The sequence below is a fragment of the Anarhichas minor genome, unplaced genomic scaffold (assembly GCF_050575085.1).
Source record: "Anarhichas minor isolate MPS153535 unplaced genomic scaffold, ASM5057508v1 ptg000058l, whole genome shotgun sequence".
In the NCBI taxonomy this organism is placed as follows: Eukaryota; Metazoa; Chordata; class Actinopteri; order Perciformes; family Anarhichadidae; genus Anarhichas; species Anarhichas minor.
Genome location: NW_027466504.1, coordinates 3,794,772 through 3,813,849, shown reverse-complemented (window position 1 = coordinate 3,813,849; position 19,078 = coordinate 3,794,772). Strand labels below are relative to the sequence as shown.

The window sequence follows — 19,078 nt, the reverse complement described above, 5'->3', positions numbered from 1 at the left end:
TGGAGTACACGATGGGTTGACAGTGACACAGGTACAGAAACTTAAAGACAATCACAGATGTCCATCCAGTTGTTAAAAAGCAGGCTGAATATAATATATACATAAAGATATTAGATAATATGTATAAATCCTTCTTTAAGCTAACTCTAATATTCCTGTTTCATTTTCAGATTGAATGGAGATGTGTGGAGAACGGAGACGGACTGCAGGTCTTTGTGGACAATGTGGAGGTCCCAGTCACAGTTGGTAATGATCACCGCACACATTTGACAATCAATTAAAAAAAAACTGTATGAGACTACATAGTGCACAGATTAAACAAAAACAAAAGCATGTATTTCAGATCTAAAAGCTGTAGGAGACAAAAGCATCGCTGTCCTTTCAGGTGTCGTGCACATGGGGAAGAACTTTGCAGTGCACTGTATGTCAGTGAATCGCTGCGCGGGGGTGTACGCCGGTGGTCTCCACGTGGTGGCATGGCGGGTCGTCGGCCACAATCAGCTGGCGGCCATGGTGGAGGTTCCGCAGGCCTTCTACAACCGCACTGTGGGCCTCATGGGTCTCTGGAGCTCCAAGCGCTCCCACGATTTCCTCATGTCCGACGGCAGGCTCCTCCGCTCAGCGGACCTCAACCCCCCCTCAGAGGAGACACTGCACACCTTTGGCCTATCCTGTGAGTGGACTTTAGTCCGTTAGTTAGCTGGAGAGGTTCTGGAGTCTTCTCTCCACGCTTTCGGTCCGCTTTTTAGGATGCTATAATCAATATTTCTTTTGTTGACAGTGGATCAACAGACTTTGTTTAAAAGTGTGGGTTTCATTGGCCATGACAGGACAATGTTTAACATTTTGTTGTCAATTTAAAGATGCAGTATATAGGATGTAGCGACATCTAGCGGCAGGGTTGCAGATTGCAACCAACTGAAACTCCCAGGTGCCAAGCGTGTAGAAAAGATACGGTGGCCGGCGCGAAAACACAAAAACAGGAATGTCCTTATCTAGAGCCAGAGTTTAGTTTGACCTTTCTGGGCTTCTGTAGAACCATAGCGGCCGGCTACGTGAGTAGGACCCGCTCCGTATGCAGATATAAACCATCAAAAACAAAACAATTCTTATTTTCAGGTGATTATACACCAAATAAACCATACTTAATAATTCTATAATCCATTTCTCCAATAGATTCTCTTAAATGCCACACACTGTACCTTTAATACAAAACAATTTGTGAGTCAAGCCTTCCTGAGTCCAGTGCAAGTCTAGGTGATTTTTGAGGTGTTTTGCACAGCTACACCTGTCCCTATCCTCATCTCTGTACCTGTGTCTGTATGTTTCTAGGGGCAGTTCCCGTCCCAGAGAGCCTGTTGTTCTCTCCACCTCCACTGGTTCCACTGGAGCTGGTCCCCGTTGAGCGCCTGCTGGGTGGCGTCAGTCCTGCTGAGTTGGAGGATCTGAGGAGAACCTGTAAAGGCAGCATGCAGTGCGTCCACGACACCGTAGCCAGCGGCAGCTCTGACCTGGGCCTGCAGACTCTGGAGGCCAAGAAGCAATATCAAAATCTGACTCGGATCTATGGTAAGATGGCTATTTTGTTTTTGGAAAGTTTTTTTGTTTCATGTTTTCACCATTGACTTGCATTGATTTGATGTCGTCTGCTAGGTAACACGCCTCCCATAGTGACAGAGCCCACAGTGATCCGCTGCAAGGTCAACTCGACTGTCAAAATCCAGATTGTCACTCAGGACCCAAATGGAGACCCCGTCACCTACTCACTGCTCCACCCCAGGCCTGCACGGACTTCCATAGGCAGTGGTGAGACACTTGTACACTTTTCTCTAAAATCTCTTTGGAATGAAGAGTTGTTTTTTAAATGTAATTTAAACCAAAGGAAGACGGTACGGCCTCTTAAGCATCCGTCACCGTACTGAGATTTGACCCTTTCTGTCCCAGGTGACGGTTTTCTGACGTGGACGCCCCTGACCACGCAGCCTGTCCAGCTGACCATCAGGGTCAGGGACGAGCTCTCCAGCTCCCTGTTCACCCCCATCCTGCGCGTCTGCAACTGCCTCAACGGAGGCTCCTGCCAGTACGACAGCATCACCGAAAACCACCAGCAGGGAAGGTTCCAGGTGCGTTTTTTGTTGTTGTTGTTGTCACCCCTATTCACTGCAACAATTTCCCTCTCTCTATTCATCACTGGAGTGGATTAAGCAAACAAAAGTTTTTTTATTTTTTTATCTTGTCCCTCTTCCGTTCTGTTCATCATCCGTCCCTCGCAGGTGGTGGCGTGCCTGTGCCGGAAAGGATTCAGTGGAAAGTTCTGTGGTGACACCGCAGACGTGTGCCGAGGCAACCCCTGTTTCCGAGGGGTGCGCTGCCAGTCGGAGTCCGAGCCCGGCCGGTTCACCTGTGGGGAGTGTCCCGATAACGCCGTCTCTGGGGGAAAGCGGGGATACAAGTGCTTTGAGCACGGTCTGTAACGCTTTGTGCGGTCCTGTTATCAGGTTTGGATTGAAAAAAAAAATCCACCACCACCCAATCTAATTGATCTCCTTCTTCTCTCAGACATGTGCATCCCTCCTTTCCCCTTCCCCTGCCACAAAGACGCCGACTGCCTCAGCACGAGACAAAACTTCACCTGCACGTGTAAAACAGGCTTTATGGGGGACGGACGCAACTGCACAGGTGCTGAACACCCAAGACTTCAATGGGATGATGGCACGTTTCATTCGCAATGTTTTAAAGGTCCTTGTCTGTATTGTAGATATAGACGAGTGTGCAGAGCTCACAACCTGCCCCAATGCCAAGTTTGAGTGTAAGAACAGGCCCGGCTCCGTCGACTGCTTCTGCAGATACAAGAAGACCAAGGACACGGACGGATGTGGTATGTGCACAATCATACGCGTTCGCTATCATACATATTCTATCAGTTACACTCACAGGTTCTAGAAGTCCAAATGACACAGAATATATTCCAAAAATATTGAGATTTTTTGTTCAATTGATTTACTTTAGACGCTAGAATCGACCTATCTAGAGGCTCTGTGGGTCTAAAATGTACTGGACGAACCACATTCACGTACAGTGTCAGACTCCATGTCATTGGATAACTTAAGATGATTGCATGAATTGGTCACAATTTTTTTTCTTTTCGAAATTGGGAAGTTTAACCTCAGCTCATATAGTAAGTCTAAAATAAATTGTGTAGCAAAAGTACAGACCGTCAGACCTTTAAGGACAAAAATGTCACCATTGAATCCCATTAAAACCAAAACTTTTGATCGCACAGACCATTATGTAAAAACAAAAAGGCATTTAAGGGGTTCAAATTCTAAAAGTAGTTATGATTAGGACTGATGTTGGTTAAAAGATTTGTGGAAAACAACATGTATATAGTATTTTTGTAGCAGTTGGTAGTTTTCACAAAAAATGTAAATGCTTAAAAATAAATGTTGTTGCTCATCATTGACGTATCCCAGACTGTGAATCCCTGGAAGCATTAAGTTTAATGAAAGTCAGTCATTGTTTCTGCTTTCCTTTACATAGCACCAGTTGCATTATGTGACAACCAATTTAAAGGGTCAAAATTCTAAAAATGAATAAATATTTCATAGTTATAATAAGGACTGCAGTTGGAATTCTGATCTCTAATTTAACTGGAATGTGAGAAAACAATATTGATGTATAATTTTATGGCAGTTCTTGGACGCAGAAACTTTTTTGTCCTTTTAAGGACAACAAAGCAACCTTTTTTAAAAAGTGAGGCCTCCATGTTTGTTTGGTCTTCAGGTACTTTAAATGACGTGAACAGTGCAACAGTACAGTAAAAACTGGTACTTGCTTTTATCCCACAAGACTGTACAGACTGCACTTTATTGGCATCTGGACAGGTGTCCTAATTAGCTTTTCTAAGGTGCGACCAATTGCTCTGCTTGGATTTCGGAGTTGTAACGTTGACTCCTCTTATAGATGAAAGCATAAGAGGGTTTACTATCCCCCTGTCACATAAAGTAACTTGATGGTAATCAGCGAGTGCACACCTATATTAATTAAACATAATGCACACGCGTGTCCAGTGTGTCACCCATGTATTTGATGCAGCTCTGAATGACGTCTTTCTCTGCAGGTGACTCTGGCAATCCTCCAGGTAAGACCTTCCATACGGCTCCCTCTTTGGCTTCACTAGCTTTTATCAAAGCTTTGCACTTCCTCTGGTGGTCGCATGATGAACCTGCCCATATATGGTAATGAGAGGTCACCACACAGCTGTTGCTGCTGTTCTGCTCCCCAGGTTTAAACGTGTTCAACGTCTCTGTGGGCTGGACGAAGGGCAGATCCGATGGACTCAAACAGGTGTGTGCGAGTGTGTGGGTATGCCGGCGATGGCTGATAGCACACATGTAACAGTAACAATGTAATTAAATATATAAAAACAAATTTGTCCTACTACATTATGATAATCCATTTTCCCTTCTCTCTCAGCTGGTGGAAATTCTGTCGATGGGCTTCCAGAACAAATTCTACAGCGCCAGCAAGAAGGATGGCACTCAGGGCTCCAGTCCAGGTGTGACAGAGTATCGCGTCAACGTGTCCAGCGACACACCCCACTGGTACATCAGAGACTACCTGGCCAGAGTCAGCAGCTTCTACTCCATCCGCACCGTAGAAGTTGACGGTAAACTACCAATACCTTTCACTTTTGTTCACCTTCAGCATATTGACTAACTAATGTAATGTACTGCAACGTTTCAGTTTGCTATCAAATGCTTGTTGGTAAGACTACTTCTCTCTCCCACGTGGCTGTCCACACCTACAGATCTGGATGAGTGTAAGGCCAAGGAGGCGGTGTGTGTCCATCCTGCCCTCTGCGCCAACACTTACGGAGGCTACAGGTGTGTTTGCGACGGCACAACTGACGTGGATAAAACCCAGTCCTGCATACTAGGTGAGGATCTGAGCGTCACTTTACATCCATCCTGCAGGAAAAAAAATGTAATCAAATGAAGGCCATGTGGGCCGTTTAATAGTGTCGCCATTTTGTAGGTCATGATTTAATATATAAAGTCATTGTATACATTTTCTCACTATCAAACATCCTGTGACTGGGTTTGACTTGACTCTTTGCAGACAGAGACCAGGTGAATGATATGGAACTAGACCTTGTTCTGGGCCTGGTGCTGGGCATCGGCATCCCTCTGCTTTTGCTGCTGCTCCTGGCTGTACTGGCCTGCTTCTGCTGCTGCAAGAAGACTGTCACTGGAGAGTGAGTTAAACCACGGGCACATTAAGTGTTTTACTTAATGCACCACCACCACATACATGGCTGACTGAATTATAAAGATTAGCTGGTTTTAAAAAAATACCAGAAACACCAAGACTGCAAAGGCTTTATCTATCAACATGGATTTGTTTTCTTTTGGCACCACCCGCCTGCCATTCTTAATGTTTTTTTGTCTCGCAAGAGGGCGGGATCTAAAAACAGCGGTGTTGGCTCTTCATTTTTCCTCCATACAACTATCGTACATGTTTCCTGGTATGTAATGAGCAATGCGGCCTCACCACAGCGTTTGTGGCCATTGTGGTGCATTAAATCTCTAAAAAGGTGGGTCAGCAGCTCCATTATGTGGGGTGAGGCTAAGATTATTTCAGGTCACCACAAAATGTACTGCTGCAGAGGATGAACAGACCACACACACACACACACACAGTTACACACTCAGTGTTTCAAGGTACAGTAGTCCATTAGGTCTGCCCAGAGACAGGAACTTGAAGGCTTTAAATCTTCTCCATACTGCTGCTGCAGCACTGCCTTCTTGTATTTAACTTCTCAGTTGGGGGACGGACTGCCCACTCTCTTACTATATTAAACAAAAACACTTCCTACTAACAGCTTTGGTCCGAGTTATGAAACTGCACTCGGGTAACACCGAGGAATGTTTGCAGATAGAATAAACAGTAAACCAAAGGAATGATGAGGGTAACGCATCCACAGATTAGAGGTGTTGTTTGCTCACAGGAAAAAAATATATAATTACTGGCTCAAGCTTGTATGCCTCCTCCAACGAGTAAAGTTGCAGTCGACATCCAAGTCTGTCCAAAGTGTCATCACTTCATTTGATCCTATTAGACATTTGTGTGAAATTGTCATAATTAGCATATTGATTCTTGGGCTAAATGTGTTTTGTGAGGCCACAGTGACTTTTGACCTTTGACCACCAAATTCTATTCTGTTTATCCTTGACTCCAAGTGGATGTTTGTGCCAAATTTGAAGAGATTCCCCCCAGAGGTTCCCGGGATATTACGTTCACAAGAATGGGACGGATGTGACGTCACAGTGACCTTGATCTTTGACCTTTGAAATCCAAAATTTGAAATCAGTTCATCATTGAGTCCAGGTCCAAATTGAGTCCAGGGGTTCCTGAGATATTACAGGCTACGGCTATCGCCGGTGCGGAGGCATAAAAAAGCTATTAAATCATCCAATGAAATTTCTTAAATCGAAAAATATCAGATCATAGTAGGATTTTAATACAAAGCTGAATGTGCCATTTTGAATGAAGTAGATCTCGTATCCAGATGCATCATAATGTGCATGTGTCCTTGGCCCCAGCATGTGTGTACAGATGCATGGCATCTGGGCCAGGTGTTAGTGGGCCATAGAGACACATAATCCCCCTGATGACTGGCCTGATTTTTCTGCTATCACTAAATTAGACCCTATGGATATAATGGCCATGGTGGGCGCCAGCATTGTGGGATTATGTTGTTGGATTATGTGGTATGATATAATAATACTTACGGTGCCAGATGTATGGGATTTGATGGAGCAGTAGTGGTTTGATTTACCATTTGCAATGTCCCTTTTGAACTTCCCACTAGGTACCATCAACTGTAGGTTTTCATATGCTTTACAGCATTGTATCTATAGAATAGTATTAAAACAGGATGATATATATAAATTGCTGGACCTTGACTTTAATTTGGACTAAGCTTCAGTGAGTTTGAAAACAACATTTCCCAACATTAAAGAAACCAGCGAGTATCCAACCAAACAAAAACCCAGCCTGATCTCACTCACAGGGCGTCAAATCAACAATAATCATCACCAACCTAGTGTTACAATGTTAACCGTCACCATGTCACAACATTAACCTAGTGTTACAACGTTAACCGCCACCATGTCACACCGTTATCCTAGTGTTACACACGTTAACCATCATCATGTCACAACGCTATCCTAGTGTCACAACGTTAACCGTCACCGTGGCACAACGTTAACCTAGTGTTACAACGGTAACCGTCACCATGGCATGTTATCCTAGTTTTACGTTAACCGTCACCATGTCACGTTATCCTAGTGTTACAACATTAACCGTCACCATCTCACAACATTAACCTAGTGTTATAACGTTAACCGTCACCATGTCACGCTATCCTAGTGTTACAATGTTAACCGTCACCATCTCACAACAATATAGTGTTATAACAGTAACCGTCACCATCTCACAACAATATAGTGTTATAACAGTAACCGCCATCATGTCACATTAACCTAGGGTTACAACGGTAACCGTCACCATGTCACGACGTTATACTAGTGTTACAATGTTAACCGTCACCATGTCAACGTTATCCTAGTGTTACAATGTTAACCATCACCATGTCACAACGTTATCCTAGTGTTACAACGTTAACCGTCACCATGTCACAATGTTATCCTAGTGTTACAACGTTAACCGTCACCATGTCACAACGTTATCCTAGTGTTACAACGTTAACCGTCACCATGTCACGACGTTATCCTAGTGTTACAATGTTAACCGTCACCATGTCACAACGTTATCCTGGTGTTACAATGTTAACCGTCACCATGTCACTATCTAGGCTAGAGCTGACATGAATATTCATGAGTCACTGAGTACTCCACAACAACTGCTGCCCATCCAAACATTTCCATAAATTGCCTGAAATGATTATCTACTGGACGGAGATTGGCAGACAGCACTAATCAGAGACAGGGATTCACTGCAAAAGGTACAAAATGGGCAGTAATGTAACTCCTGGCATTGATGGAGATAAATCACCACCAGTCGCAGTTTTACATAACGATCCACACGGTGCAGGCTAAAGACAGTAACTCCTGTGCCAGAGTGTGTGTGTGAAAGAGATGTGGACACCACTCTACATGTTTGCCACTTAACAGCATCTTCAAAGGTAGACTGCGGGGATTTCTCGTTCACTGCTGCATTCTGATTGGCTCATGTGTTTTCTTACAGCCTCCCCCAGGCGCAGGCGTTTCATCCAAACTACATCCAGGAGCAGTTCAACCCTCAGCCCTTCAACTACTCCGACCCGGCCCTGCACTACGTGACCCACTGCAGCCCACGGATCCTAGACAGCTACATACCCAGGCAACGCTACAGATAGTACATACTAAAGGTGCAAATCACTTAAAGAGTAACTTTCGGTGTTTTTCGAGCCATTATTCCCATGTTTATGTGTCTAACTGAGCAAACGGGACGTTTTTTAAAAATTGGTCCAATGAGTGAGAAGGCTGCATCGGGCTGCAATGTGAATGCCCACTAAAAGTGCTTTCGCCACTGACAGGCTCAGCTTGTTGTTATTGTGTCTGACAACATTATGGAAAGGACTCTCCAGAGAAATAAACCGTTTTCTTTACCTTTTCGCATGAGAAGTCTCGTTCTGAAATCTTGCGCTGCATCCACATTGACATTTCCATCATTTTTTTCCGTCAACGACTCAAATGACACAACAACAAACAGAAAGCAAAAGGTAAAGAAAATATTTTTTTCTCTGTAGGGTCCTCTCCATAATGTAGTCAGACACTTGTAATAACAATCTGAGCCTCTCAGTGGCAAAAACGAGCACTTTTAGTGGACGCACATTGAAGGTGAGGAGTTGCCCTGAGCGATCACATTGCAGCCCTTTTAGTGGTTGCCCTCTGCAGCGTTCTTCCTCAGAGCCGGACCAATTTCCAAAACTGTTGTCCACATTATTCCCTTAAACACAATATCTTGGTAAAGGATGAAAAATACAGAAGTAACCCTTTAAACAGAGACAAAAAAGCACCCACTTGCACACAGAAATGCACAGGCTCGCACGGCGCAAGCACTTTTTTGAGCCACTGTATATGTTTTATAAAGACAAGATGAATAACTCTTATTTATATCGTAAAAAAACAAAAAACACACCGACAAGTAATTAAACCTGAATGACTTTTACAGTCAATTATTTCCAATCGTCTCTGCGGAGCGATGGACCTGCCAAGTTTGAGCTACAAGTTGTTGTTTTTTTCGCCAGGACAACAGTTTACAGTCAAGAGTCTGACCCAGCAGAACTCAACAATATGATAAAAAGCAAACCACTGCACTGGTCTTCAGTTTCCAGCTGATGCCAGGCCAACAGCTTCCTTGATAGCAACATTAGCACCTGCCAGAATATGTGGCATCGGGCTCCTGCCATGGAGTTTGTTGTGGTTCTAGTCCAAAATGCGCAGTCATGCATCCATATATGTTTCCCTCAAAATCATCAACAATAATGTAAATCATTAAACATGGCACTTTAGCAACGCTTTGCTGTGGTGATATTATTTCAAGAACATTAGCATCTTTGATGTTAGCAATGTGTCTCTTTACTAGTGTGTGTGTGTGTGTGTGTGTGTGGGGGGGGGTATTTTAAAGTGATCGTAGTATTTTCAAATATGATATTCTTGGCGGTGTGGAAAAGTGTAAAAACTTTATTGTAATCTTGTTTTCCGTTGACAGTCGGGTAAAGTCAACATACAGGAAAAGAAGTATTCAGATTGTTTACTTGAGTAAAAGAAGTATCACCCCATGTGAATGTCTGTAAAAATACTCAACTATAATCTTTTACTCACAGTAAAAGTTCAGAAGCATTATCAGCAAAAACAAATCTTTGAGGATCAAAATAAATCACTATGCAGACTTCCAGAGCCTCATTATTAAACATATATCATTGATTACTATTGATGCAATAACAGGTACGCCACATTTTAATAGTGCAGCTTGTAGAGGTGGACCTAATTCTACTACTTGATATGCTATTGCATAGTTTAATCTATAAAGATGCACAGTATTGTATGTGTTGATCAAATGTTTTGTATCGTTTTGCACCTATAAAGTAACTGTGGCTGTGCAGATAATTGCAGTGGGGTAGAAGTATAAAGTCCAGTGGAACTACTCGAGTAAAGTACGACTATCTCAAATTGTACTAAAGTAAAAGTACTTTAAATTACTAAATGTACTTAGTCATTGTCCACCAGGGCATCCAAGGTGATTAGCATTCCTTTTAGCACACCATTCCAGTTCTACTGTTCTGAAAGCTCCCTGCAGTTTCTTCTCCGGCCACCAGGTGTCACCGCTGAGTCCCCCGCACAAAGAGCCAGATCCATCACATGTTTTTATGAGCAGAGTTTAAGCAGAAACACAGCACTCACAGCCCCGATCACACACACACACACACACACACACACACACACACACACACACACACACACACACACACACACACGACCAGGCACCTGCTCTGCAGCCTTCGTCTGGAAGCGGACGTGGCGTGCGGTGGAGCCCGCTGCCCCCCCTGCAGAATGAGATCATCTGAGGGGGGGGCGGAGAGAGGCAACTCCTGCAGGTCCCCGCCACTGCAGAGACAGACCTGGCCTACGCTACAGCCTGGGGGGGTCAAGGACGGTGCTCCGCTAAAGCACACCCTGTCACTTCCTTATTGCGGTTACGCACTAAAGCACTGAAGTGGCCCTGCATTGCCCTCTGCGACGCTTCTCCATTCCACCGGTTTCACTTTCCACAGGGTTTGACCGGGGAGTGTGTGTAAACTGAGAGCACGCCGCAAACACTGCGTGCGGGACTTGTGGAGGGAAACTACTGGAGAGAATAAAACAAAAATCTTTTAGCAAGCACAGAGCTCCCTACACCTGTTCTAGACAAAGGCAGGATAAAGTCACCTTGCCTTTGTAGGGACACACTGTCTGGAAGGTTCCAAGTAACACGTTTCATGTGCTGCTGAAGGCTGCGGTGTTTGAACTCCAGCTCCATGCTGACTGCAGCAGACAACCTGGAGGCGAGCCAGTGAGGGACAGGAAGGGAGAGAGTTAGATGGAGTCAGAAAGAGAGGGAGAGAGAGTGAGAACATCAACAGCAGGCATTCTATTTGACAGCCAGTAAGCGGTTTTGTCCCTCAGATCCCCTCAAATAAAACAACTGGCGTGCATGTTTTTGGAGATGCTTGGTGATCCGGGTGCCTGCGGACGGCGGGCATGAAACCCGTCGGGAGGGGTGGCAAACTAAAGTGCATGCTTAACACTATATCCATTTCATCACGGCATGATTGAAACAGGCTGGGAATAGCGGGGCCCGACCAAATCTTCTTATCCGATTTGAGGCCATTAATCATTTCTGCCTCATGATGTAATTTTGGCAAAACATGTCATTTTCTCAGTCACAGGTAGGCCAGAATGGGATTGGCTCCCGCGAGGCTAGCCTGTCGCCGGCCCTCTATATGAGGCCTATGCAGTAGGACGTCAACTTTTGTGCAGACCTTTGGCCGGTGCATGCTGGGAGCCGCTAATCGGGAAGTAAGATGCAGCCCTTAAGTCATAAAACATATATATGCGCACGAACACACACCCCTTCCCCCCATGTCGTGTTTACCGTCAGTGCAGAGTATGCGGACGCATTAGCACAGAGGCACATGAGGCTAATCTCTCACACACACACACAAAAACACACAAAAGCAATCAGGCCTCCTTTTCACTCACACCTGGCCTCGACGTCCACGGCGCACAAACAAGCTGCCGTCCTCTCCCATGAAAGGCGATCCACTCCGTTGGCAGGGGACCAGCAGGTGCATTACAAAAGCCTCATTCATTAGTGATGGCGTCCACGTCTTTCAGTTACAACGGGTAAACATCTTCTCATATTTGTCACCGGCGCCCCGTCCCTTTTAAGGTCCTCCCAAGCCACCACTTAGGCAACACAAATTAGCCTTCTTCTCCCGAAGCTTATTTTATTTTTGCTTGGAAGCAGCTTTATTTTTATTGCAGGATTGTGGTACCGTCACACACTGTTTTGACTCACGTGCCGTTGTGCCAACCCCCCCCCCCCCCCCCTCCCCCCCTCCCCCAACTGCCAAACATTGAACTGACCCACATGACAGGTGTGTTTTTTACCGAGAAAGGGAACAATGCTCGCTGCTATCAGCGGGGAGTGATGTTACAGGCCATTGGGAGGCGACGTTAATGAAGACGGAGGGTTGACTTCATCGCCTCTGCTGAACTATGGTGACCTTTGACCCCCCCCTTCTTCTTATAAAGAGTGCTCTGGGGTTGGGCTGTTTGTCCGATAAGGACTCATTATGTGAGGCAGTTACACATTCACAGATCTGATAAAGATGAGATGAGTGTGGCGCACATGTGCACACACATGCATGGTTTAGTCTGAGTAAAAAAACTAAAGTAATAATTAGTTAACATGACACCCAACAGCCATAATGCAAAAAAACAAACAAACACTGTAAGGCACTGTGCTCCACGTTGAGTCTAACGTCATGGAGTTTGGTTTCAGGGTTTTATAGACCATTAAGTCACGTCTCCTGGGCTCCAATATTCCCTATCCATATTAACCTCCAACCTAAAATCACCTTTGACCTGGAGCAGGTCCTCCAAGACCTGGGGATCACTGAAGGGCATGCCATCAACCAACCAAACAGCGGACTGTGCAAATTGGATGGAAGTAGAAGGGTCCTCTGATTTAGAAGTGTTTACGGCCCAACAGTGAACCGTTGTCCCTGAACAACCGTTTTATTGGAGCAATTGGCCCTGGAGGCTCTGTGACAAAGTCCAAAATGTTTCAAATACCAGAAAGAAACGCGGTTAAGCGCTCATGGTGACTACGTTTTACAGTGTTTGCCAAGTATTTTCCGAAAGGCAAAAAGGCGAACAAACACACCTCAAAATGCCTGCCGTTGACACATGCTCCAGCTTATCGGGTTACTTGTGACGGGCCTTTGTGCCGCCACCTTTGCCGTTGCATAATCTACGCAGAGACAAAAATCCTGTAGCAGAAAAACAGATGAAAGGAATCCAATGTGCTCCAGATCAGGTTGGGGGGGGGGGGGGGGGGGCTGGCTGATTCTAAAGCTGCTCAGCAGATCACATGGCACAGGCAGCGTCACCTCTGCAAACAGCCCAGATGGAAGTGGGAACCACTTTGGATCCTCATTTCTTACATCTTATGTGTGAGAAGTTGAGCTTCTCACAATCCCGGCTCTCTACTTCACAGCGTGACATCCGCGACTAATAATAAGGGAGGCAGTGGAATTTGGGAGGAAAAGGTTTGTGGGGGGTGGGGGGTGGGGTTCGGTACACAGAGATCCTAGCGCATCCCTCCTCCTCCTCCTCCTCCTTCTCCTCCTCCTCCTCCACGGCATCTCCCATGGGATCGGGCCAGACAGTTGGTCACTGGGAGATCGGTCAGGCATAAGCAATCAGGCCATCAGATCGTCATCATCCACACCAGCAGCAGCACAATTAGATCCAAGGGTACCACAATCACCTGACAAGCAACACCCGCTGCAGACCCGTCACATATCACACATCTCATGCACACACTGCTCCTTATTACAAACTATTACGCTCAAGCACTTCGGCCCTGACACCGCATCTCATTATGCACATTGAAAGTGACGAAAACTCGGAAGAAAAAGTCCAAGAGCCACACTGAACTCTGTAACAGTCTGTGGTAACCTTGTAACAGCAATTTGAAGAAAAATAAATAAATGTGCTCATGGAAAACACAAGTAATGTAATCAAAAATGAGAGAACTGCAGCAACAGGAAATGCAGAAAGTCATGTAAGCACAAACTGGGTCAGTAATATAGCGGTTACAAGTAACAAAATAAGCTCATTGTAGCTAATAACCTATCAAAACTAGCTTACTGGGTGTCCCTAAAGATGATGCCCACATGTACACACACTGTGCAACAAGCTTGTCTGCGATGCCTGTGGCACTGACTGGGATGTCTATGGACAAGATGCAGCGGCAGCGCAGACCATGGGAGTGACGCATTGCAGGTACAAACACACCAATCAGAGAGCGCGATTTCTTTCAGCTACGTCTTGTGCCCCATCACAGAGTAGCAGAAAGTATTCATACTTCGTTATGTAGACCCCCAGCAATACGCAATATAGATTCTAATATCGACGTCAAAACATTCGCAGCAGTCACAAGTGGGTGTTACAGATGTTTCTTGTTTTTCTTGTGTAGCTATTAATTTATTTAAAGGCGTTTTTGATTAATTTGATAACTGAGGAAAAGGGAAGTCGGCGGAGTGATATTGGAAAGAGGAGGAGTTTAGGATAGCCGTTAAAGGCGAGTCCAGTTGCCTCTTCCTCACTGTGTTCAGAGATTGTCAGTCCGCCCAGGCTTTGTGTTGGCTTTGGTTTGTTACGGATTTTCTCGTGAATCAGCCGCTCCATCTACATCGAAATGGTAAGAAAAAAAGCATATATTTTTTCTCCAGTCTTGAATTGGCCGACAGTCTCATAGTATTTGTTTTTATTGTGCGACATGAATGTCAATACAACGTAACATCACCAGTGGCTGAACTGAGTCCCCGTTAATTACCGCTGTGCTGGCAGAATAAATGACAGCTAGTGGCTAGATAATGCTAGCGTGTTAGACAAAGCTAACGTTAGCTAAAGATGCGTTGGTCTGAATAAATATATAACGTTAGTAAGTTCAAACCTGAGTTCCTAGCGTTAACGCAGTCACACTTGAAACAATGCAGCATAGCTAACGTTAGTTACGTACCTTACAATGTGTCTTTTATGCCACTCCATCTGCTTTCTTTCTATCGTTAATCTTGGCGTCGCTAAATTGTGACTGTGGCCGAAAATATGTCCGCGATATTTATCCCTCTTAATGATAAACACTGTAGCTGCTGTTGAAGTGACTATTTGCTACAATCGATGCTTTGCTTGTGACGACTGCTGAATTAGTCATTTTGCTTTAAGTGTTGGTTTATGGTCTGTAACTGTGAGCCGGTATATAAGGGTAGCTAGCTAACTTTAGCGCGTCCTAGCTAACATTACCGCCAAATTGTAAGTCGTCCATTGTCGCTGTCATCGAGCAGTCATATGTAAGTAGATCTAACGTGTGATGGGCACGTCTTACAATTTTCTTTCGCTATTTTTGCGATCGCCCAAATTGGGTAACGAGTGTTTTTGCTCACCGACACGAAAACGCCTCTTTTCTATTATGTTAATTTTTGTATTTAATTTGCTGACGGCTATTACAAACTCCAGAATGATTACCAACGTAGAAAGATGTTTGCAACATATTTAAATAATTGGGCGGCCATAACTTTGAGACAAGGTTGTTCTGAGATTGAAAAGCTAATTCTTGATATTTTTGCCTCATGTATTTTACAGGCTGATCAGCTTACAGAAGAGCAGATTGCTGGTAAGACATCGCTGCATCTTTCCTCATACCCTGCAGAGTGGCCTGCGTTATGGATCCTTGCATCCCCTGCAGTGGATTTATACTTTTTCCTTTTAAGGCGTTCCGCAGGGCAGCCTACTGGTCATAAAACAGGAATGAATGAAACGGCTGTTGCTTGCTGGCTCTGAAGTGCAGAAGGACTCCCTCATGGAAGACTTTGCATTTTCATGGTTTCCATGTAATATATGATGTAATCTGGAAGGACAGTGTACTCTGTTGAGGTGTTTGCACTCACCTTTTTTACATGCTGTTCATGATGTGTCCTTTGCCCTGGGTGTGTTTTTTATTAGACGGAATGATCCAGAGACAATTGCAATTTGGACTTAGTATACTGATATAAGACGAGACCTAGATGCTGTAATCTAAATCATGCAGTGTGTTTGTATGCACTAGGGGACACTTGCTGTAATGTATGCGGTGCATGTATAAAATGTGGCACAGTTGTAGCGGGTTCCCTGATTATATCTTCCAGCTTCCGTTTACTTGAATCAGCTTAGGTCTCAGGTTTCACAATGTGCTGATCGTACTCTCGCTGTATTAAATGGCCTCCGCTTTTAGTTGCTTGCTGTTTTGCTGACGTGTGCCAGTGTTTAGATTGTCAGTTAGTACGAACAGCATGACATGACCGTGCCCTAACATGGTCTGCTGACATGGGGAAATTTTAAGCGCAGTGAGCGACTGCAGTCATGGCCCGTATCAGAGGATTTAGGAACCCCCCCCTCCTTCGACATTTCCTGCAGTTGATGCAGACAGCAGGCTTTTCCTCATAACAAAAAAGGGTGTTGCCCTGTGTGTTTGACCCTCCAAGTGGTAGGGCAGCTTGTAGTTTTATGATGCTTATGAGCTGCCGCATGATTCTACACATTGCCCATTGGCTCATCACTCTTGATGAGTGTCATTGTTGCTCGTCCCTCACGGCTCCACCAAACCACACAGGATGTCGTTTGCTGCTGATGTAGCCTGACTGCACGGTCTCATGGTCGCTGCCCTTGTTTAGCCAAAAACGACTGCAGTTGGAACTCAAAACAGAAGGGCTCGTCAGCATGCTATAGTTGGTTTATAACTGAAACAAATGTGATGTAATGCCCTTTGAGTCTTGAGCCAAATTCAGGGTTTGGGTCTATGTGATCTATGAGAAGTTTGTTATGCAATTTGGGCTGACAGCATTTACATGGCTTTTTAATCTATGCATGTTGTCATAGATTCAGCCTTCTGCAGTGTTTTTTTTATTGCCACCGTTATGCCAGTCTGTTTATCTAGCTATAGGTGCATCACCTCTGCCTAACTGAAGAAGCCCCTCTACTTTTTTATTAAAAAAAAAAAAAAAAAATCAGAGTTCAAGGAGGCATTTTCGCTCTTTGACAAGGATGGAGATGGCACCATCACCACCAAAGAGCTGGGCACAGTCATGCGCTCTCTGGGCCAGAACCCCACAGAGGCAGAGCTGCAGGACATGATCAATGAAGTGGATGCTGATGGTGAGAACCTGGTCGGCCTTAAAAAAAAAAATTGCTAACCACACGTGGTATTGATGGTATAGATAGAAATTCTACATCAGTGTTTTTTTTTTTTTTTTGTCTACAGGAAATGGAACGATAGACTTCCCAGAGTTCCTGACCATGATGGCCAGGAAGATGAAGGACACAGACAGCGAGGAGGAGATCAGAGAAGCATTCCGTGTCTTTGACAAGGTAAATGCTGTCTGCACTCCCACGTGGTTTTATTTATTTTTTTTCATTATTATTATTTTAATGTGTTTACTGTCATTTTCAGGATGGCAATGGATACATCAGTGCTGCTGAGCTGCGCCATGTGATGACGAACCTTGGCGAGAAACTGACTGACGAAGAGGTGGACGAGATGATCAGAGAAGCAGACATTGACGGAGATGGACAGGTCAACTATGAAGGTTGGTAGATGTTTGCTCCATATTTTGAGTTGGTTTGGGTCACTCTTCGGGTACTGAGTCGCAACATTTTTCTTTTCTCGCCCCTGCAGAGTTCGTACAAATGATGACGGCGAAGTGAAGGCCTTGTACAGATTTCGTATATAAATAATTTGCCTTTTTTTCTTTGTGTAATTTATCTGTAAAATCTTAATAGCCCCCCTTCGTCCCTGCCCCCTCTGCTGTCCAAAGGAACTGCATGTAAACTGCATAGGCTCTTGTCCCATGTCCCTTTCTTTTGCTGTCATGGTGTTTTGGAGTGATGGAATGGTCATACAACCAGATGCCTGTGGAGGCCCCTGGGAGCCGGAGAACTTCGAATCTTCCCGTCTTGTGTGCTCGGGACCCCTCCACGCATGGCGACATTGGAAACCTGTCAGCTGGTTGTCACTTGGCAACACTGTTGGCATGGAAACAATGTAGAGGAGTTTAAACTCTGCATGGACTATGGACAAAGTATATATGGAAATCTCTCAGCATTGCACTACTGCAAAAAAATGACACGGGTGTATCTCCTAGGTACTCGTACAAACTCTTTTTGTATCTGCTGTTCTATATACCAGAAAACGACTAAGCTTATCATGCTTTTTAATGTTTTACTCACTACTTTTACTTTTTTTTTTTTTTTTTTTTTTTTTTTTTTTTTTTTTTTTTTGGTGACCTCTGGTCATGCCTCAAATAATCCATTCCAAGTTGTATATTTTTGTTTTCCAATAAAAATTACAATCTACCCGGTTTTGAAAATTGTCTTGTTTTCTCAGTTATGGATCCTTGAGTTTGTATAACCTGTAATAATTCCCAATTTTGTATTGAGGACAAGATGCTCCGTTTTTTTTGATAGGATCTTTTTTTTTTTTTTTTTTCTTCTTGTTGCTTAGAATACATATGAAATGTTTACCAATTTAAATTGTCCCCTGTTAATTTCCAAAAGCACTGAGGAGCATCAGCCAATGCCTCTTAATGTTCAGATAAGCTCATATCAAACCTGTATTGTCATTAAAATAAAAGCACTGAGTGGGATCAAAGGCTTCTGATTTGAAGTGCACACAATGGTACTCTACATCGGATTAGCCTTGTACTGTCCAGGTCCCTTACTGACTGCATGGGCCATGTGTTGTGTGCTACTGTTAGCGCAGCACCATGTAGAAGCTGTCTGCCTCATGTCTTACTTGGCATTTCCCCCAATCACGAGGTGCAGGTGATTGAGCGTACATCAGAAACCATGGTGTAAATAGAGGTGTACCGTTTTGATTCAAATTATTTTTTTGTTAATTTCTGATTATTGAGTTTGTTACAGTAGCTTGCAGAGATACTAAGTTTGTTGTTTTGATGAATGACAAAATAAAGCTCTATTGTGGACCTCAGCGCTGCCTCCTGTGTGAATTCTATGCTAGCTGCTTTTTAGTTTGTGATCCTAAGCAGCGGTTGGACTATCACTTTTGTAATGTTAACCTAGAAAGAAACCAAACATGGTTTCATTTAGTCCTCTAAAGATGTGTGATGGGTGTGATGGGTCTGACTGTCCGTTGGGAGTAGTAAGTGCTGCAGTTGTTTGTGGCTTGCTCAGTCATGCATATCCAG

At 44.3% G+C, this 19,078-nt stretch overlaps 1 protein-coding gene across 1 annotated transcript; it reads left to right on the top strand.

Moving 5' to 3' along the window:
* Positions 1–14,416: 14,416 nt before the first annotated feature.
* calm2a (calmodulin 2a (phosphorylase kinase, delta)) lies at positions 14,417–18,861 on the top strand. The gene is made up of 6 exons (XM_076076936.1): positions 14,417–14,541; positions 15,483–15,513; positions 16,887–17,030; positions 17,137–17,243; positions 17,326–17,461; positions 17,551–18,861. Exons 1-6 carry the CDS (start codon positions 14,539–14,541, stop codon positions 17,577–17,579), a joined length of 450 nt encoding a protein of 149 aa, XP_075933051.1. The 5' UTR covers positions 14,417–14,538; the 3' UTR covers positions 17,580–18,861.
* Positions 18,862–19,078: the final 217 nt, after the last annotated feature.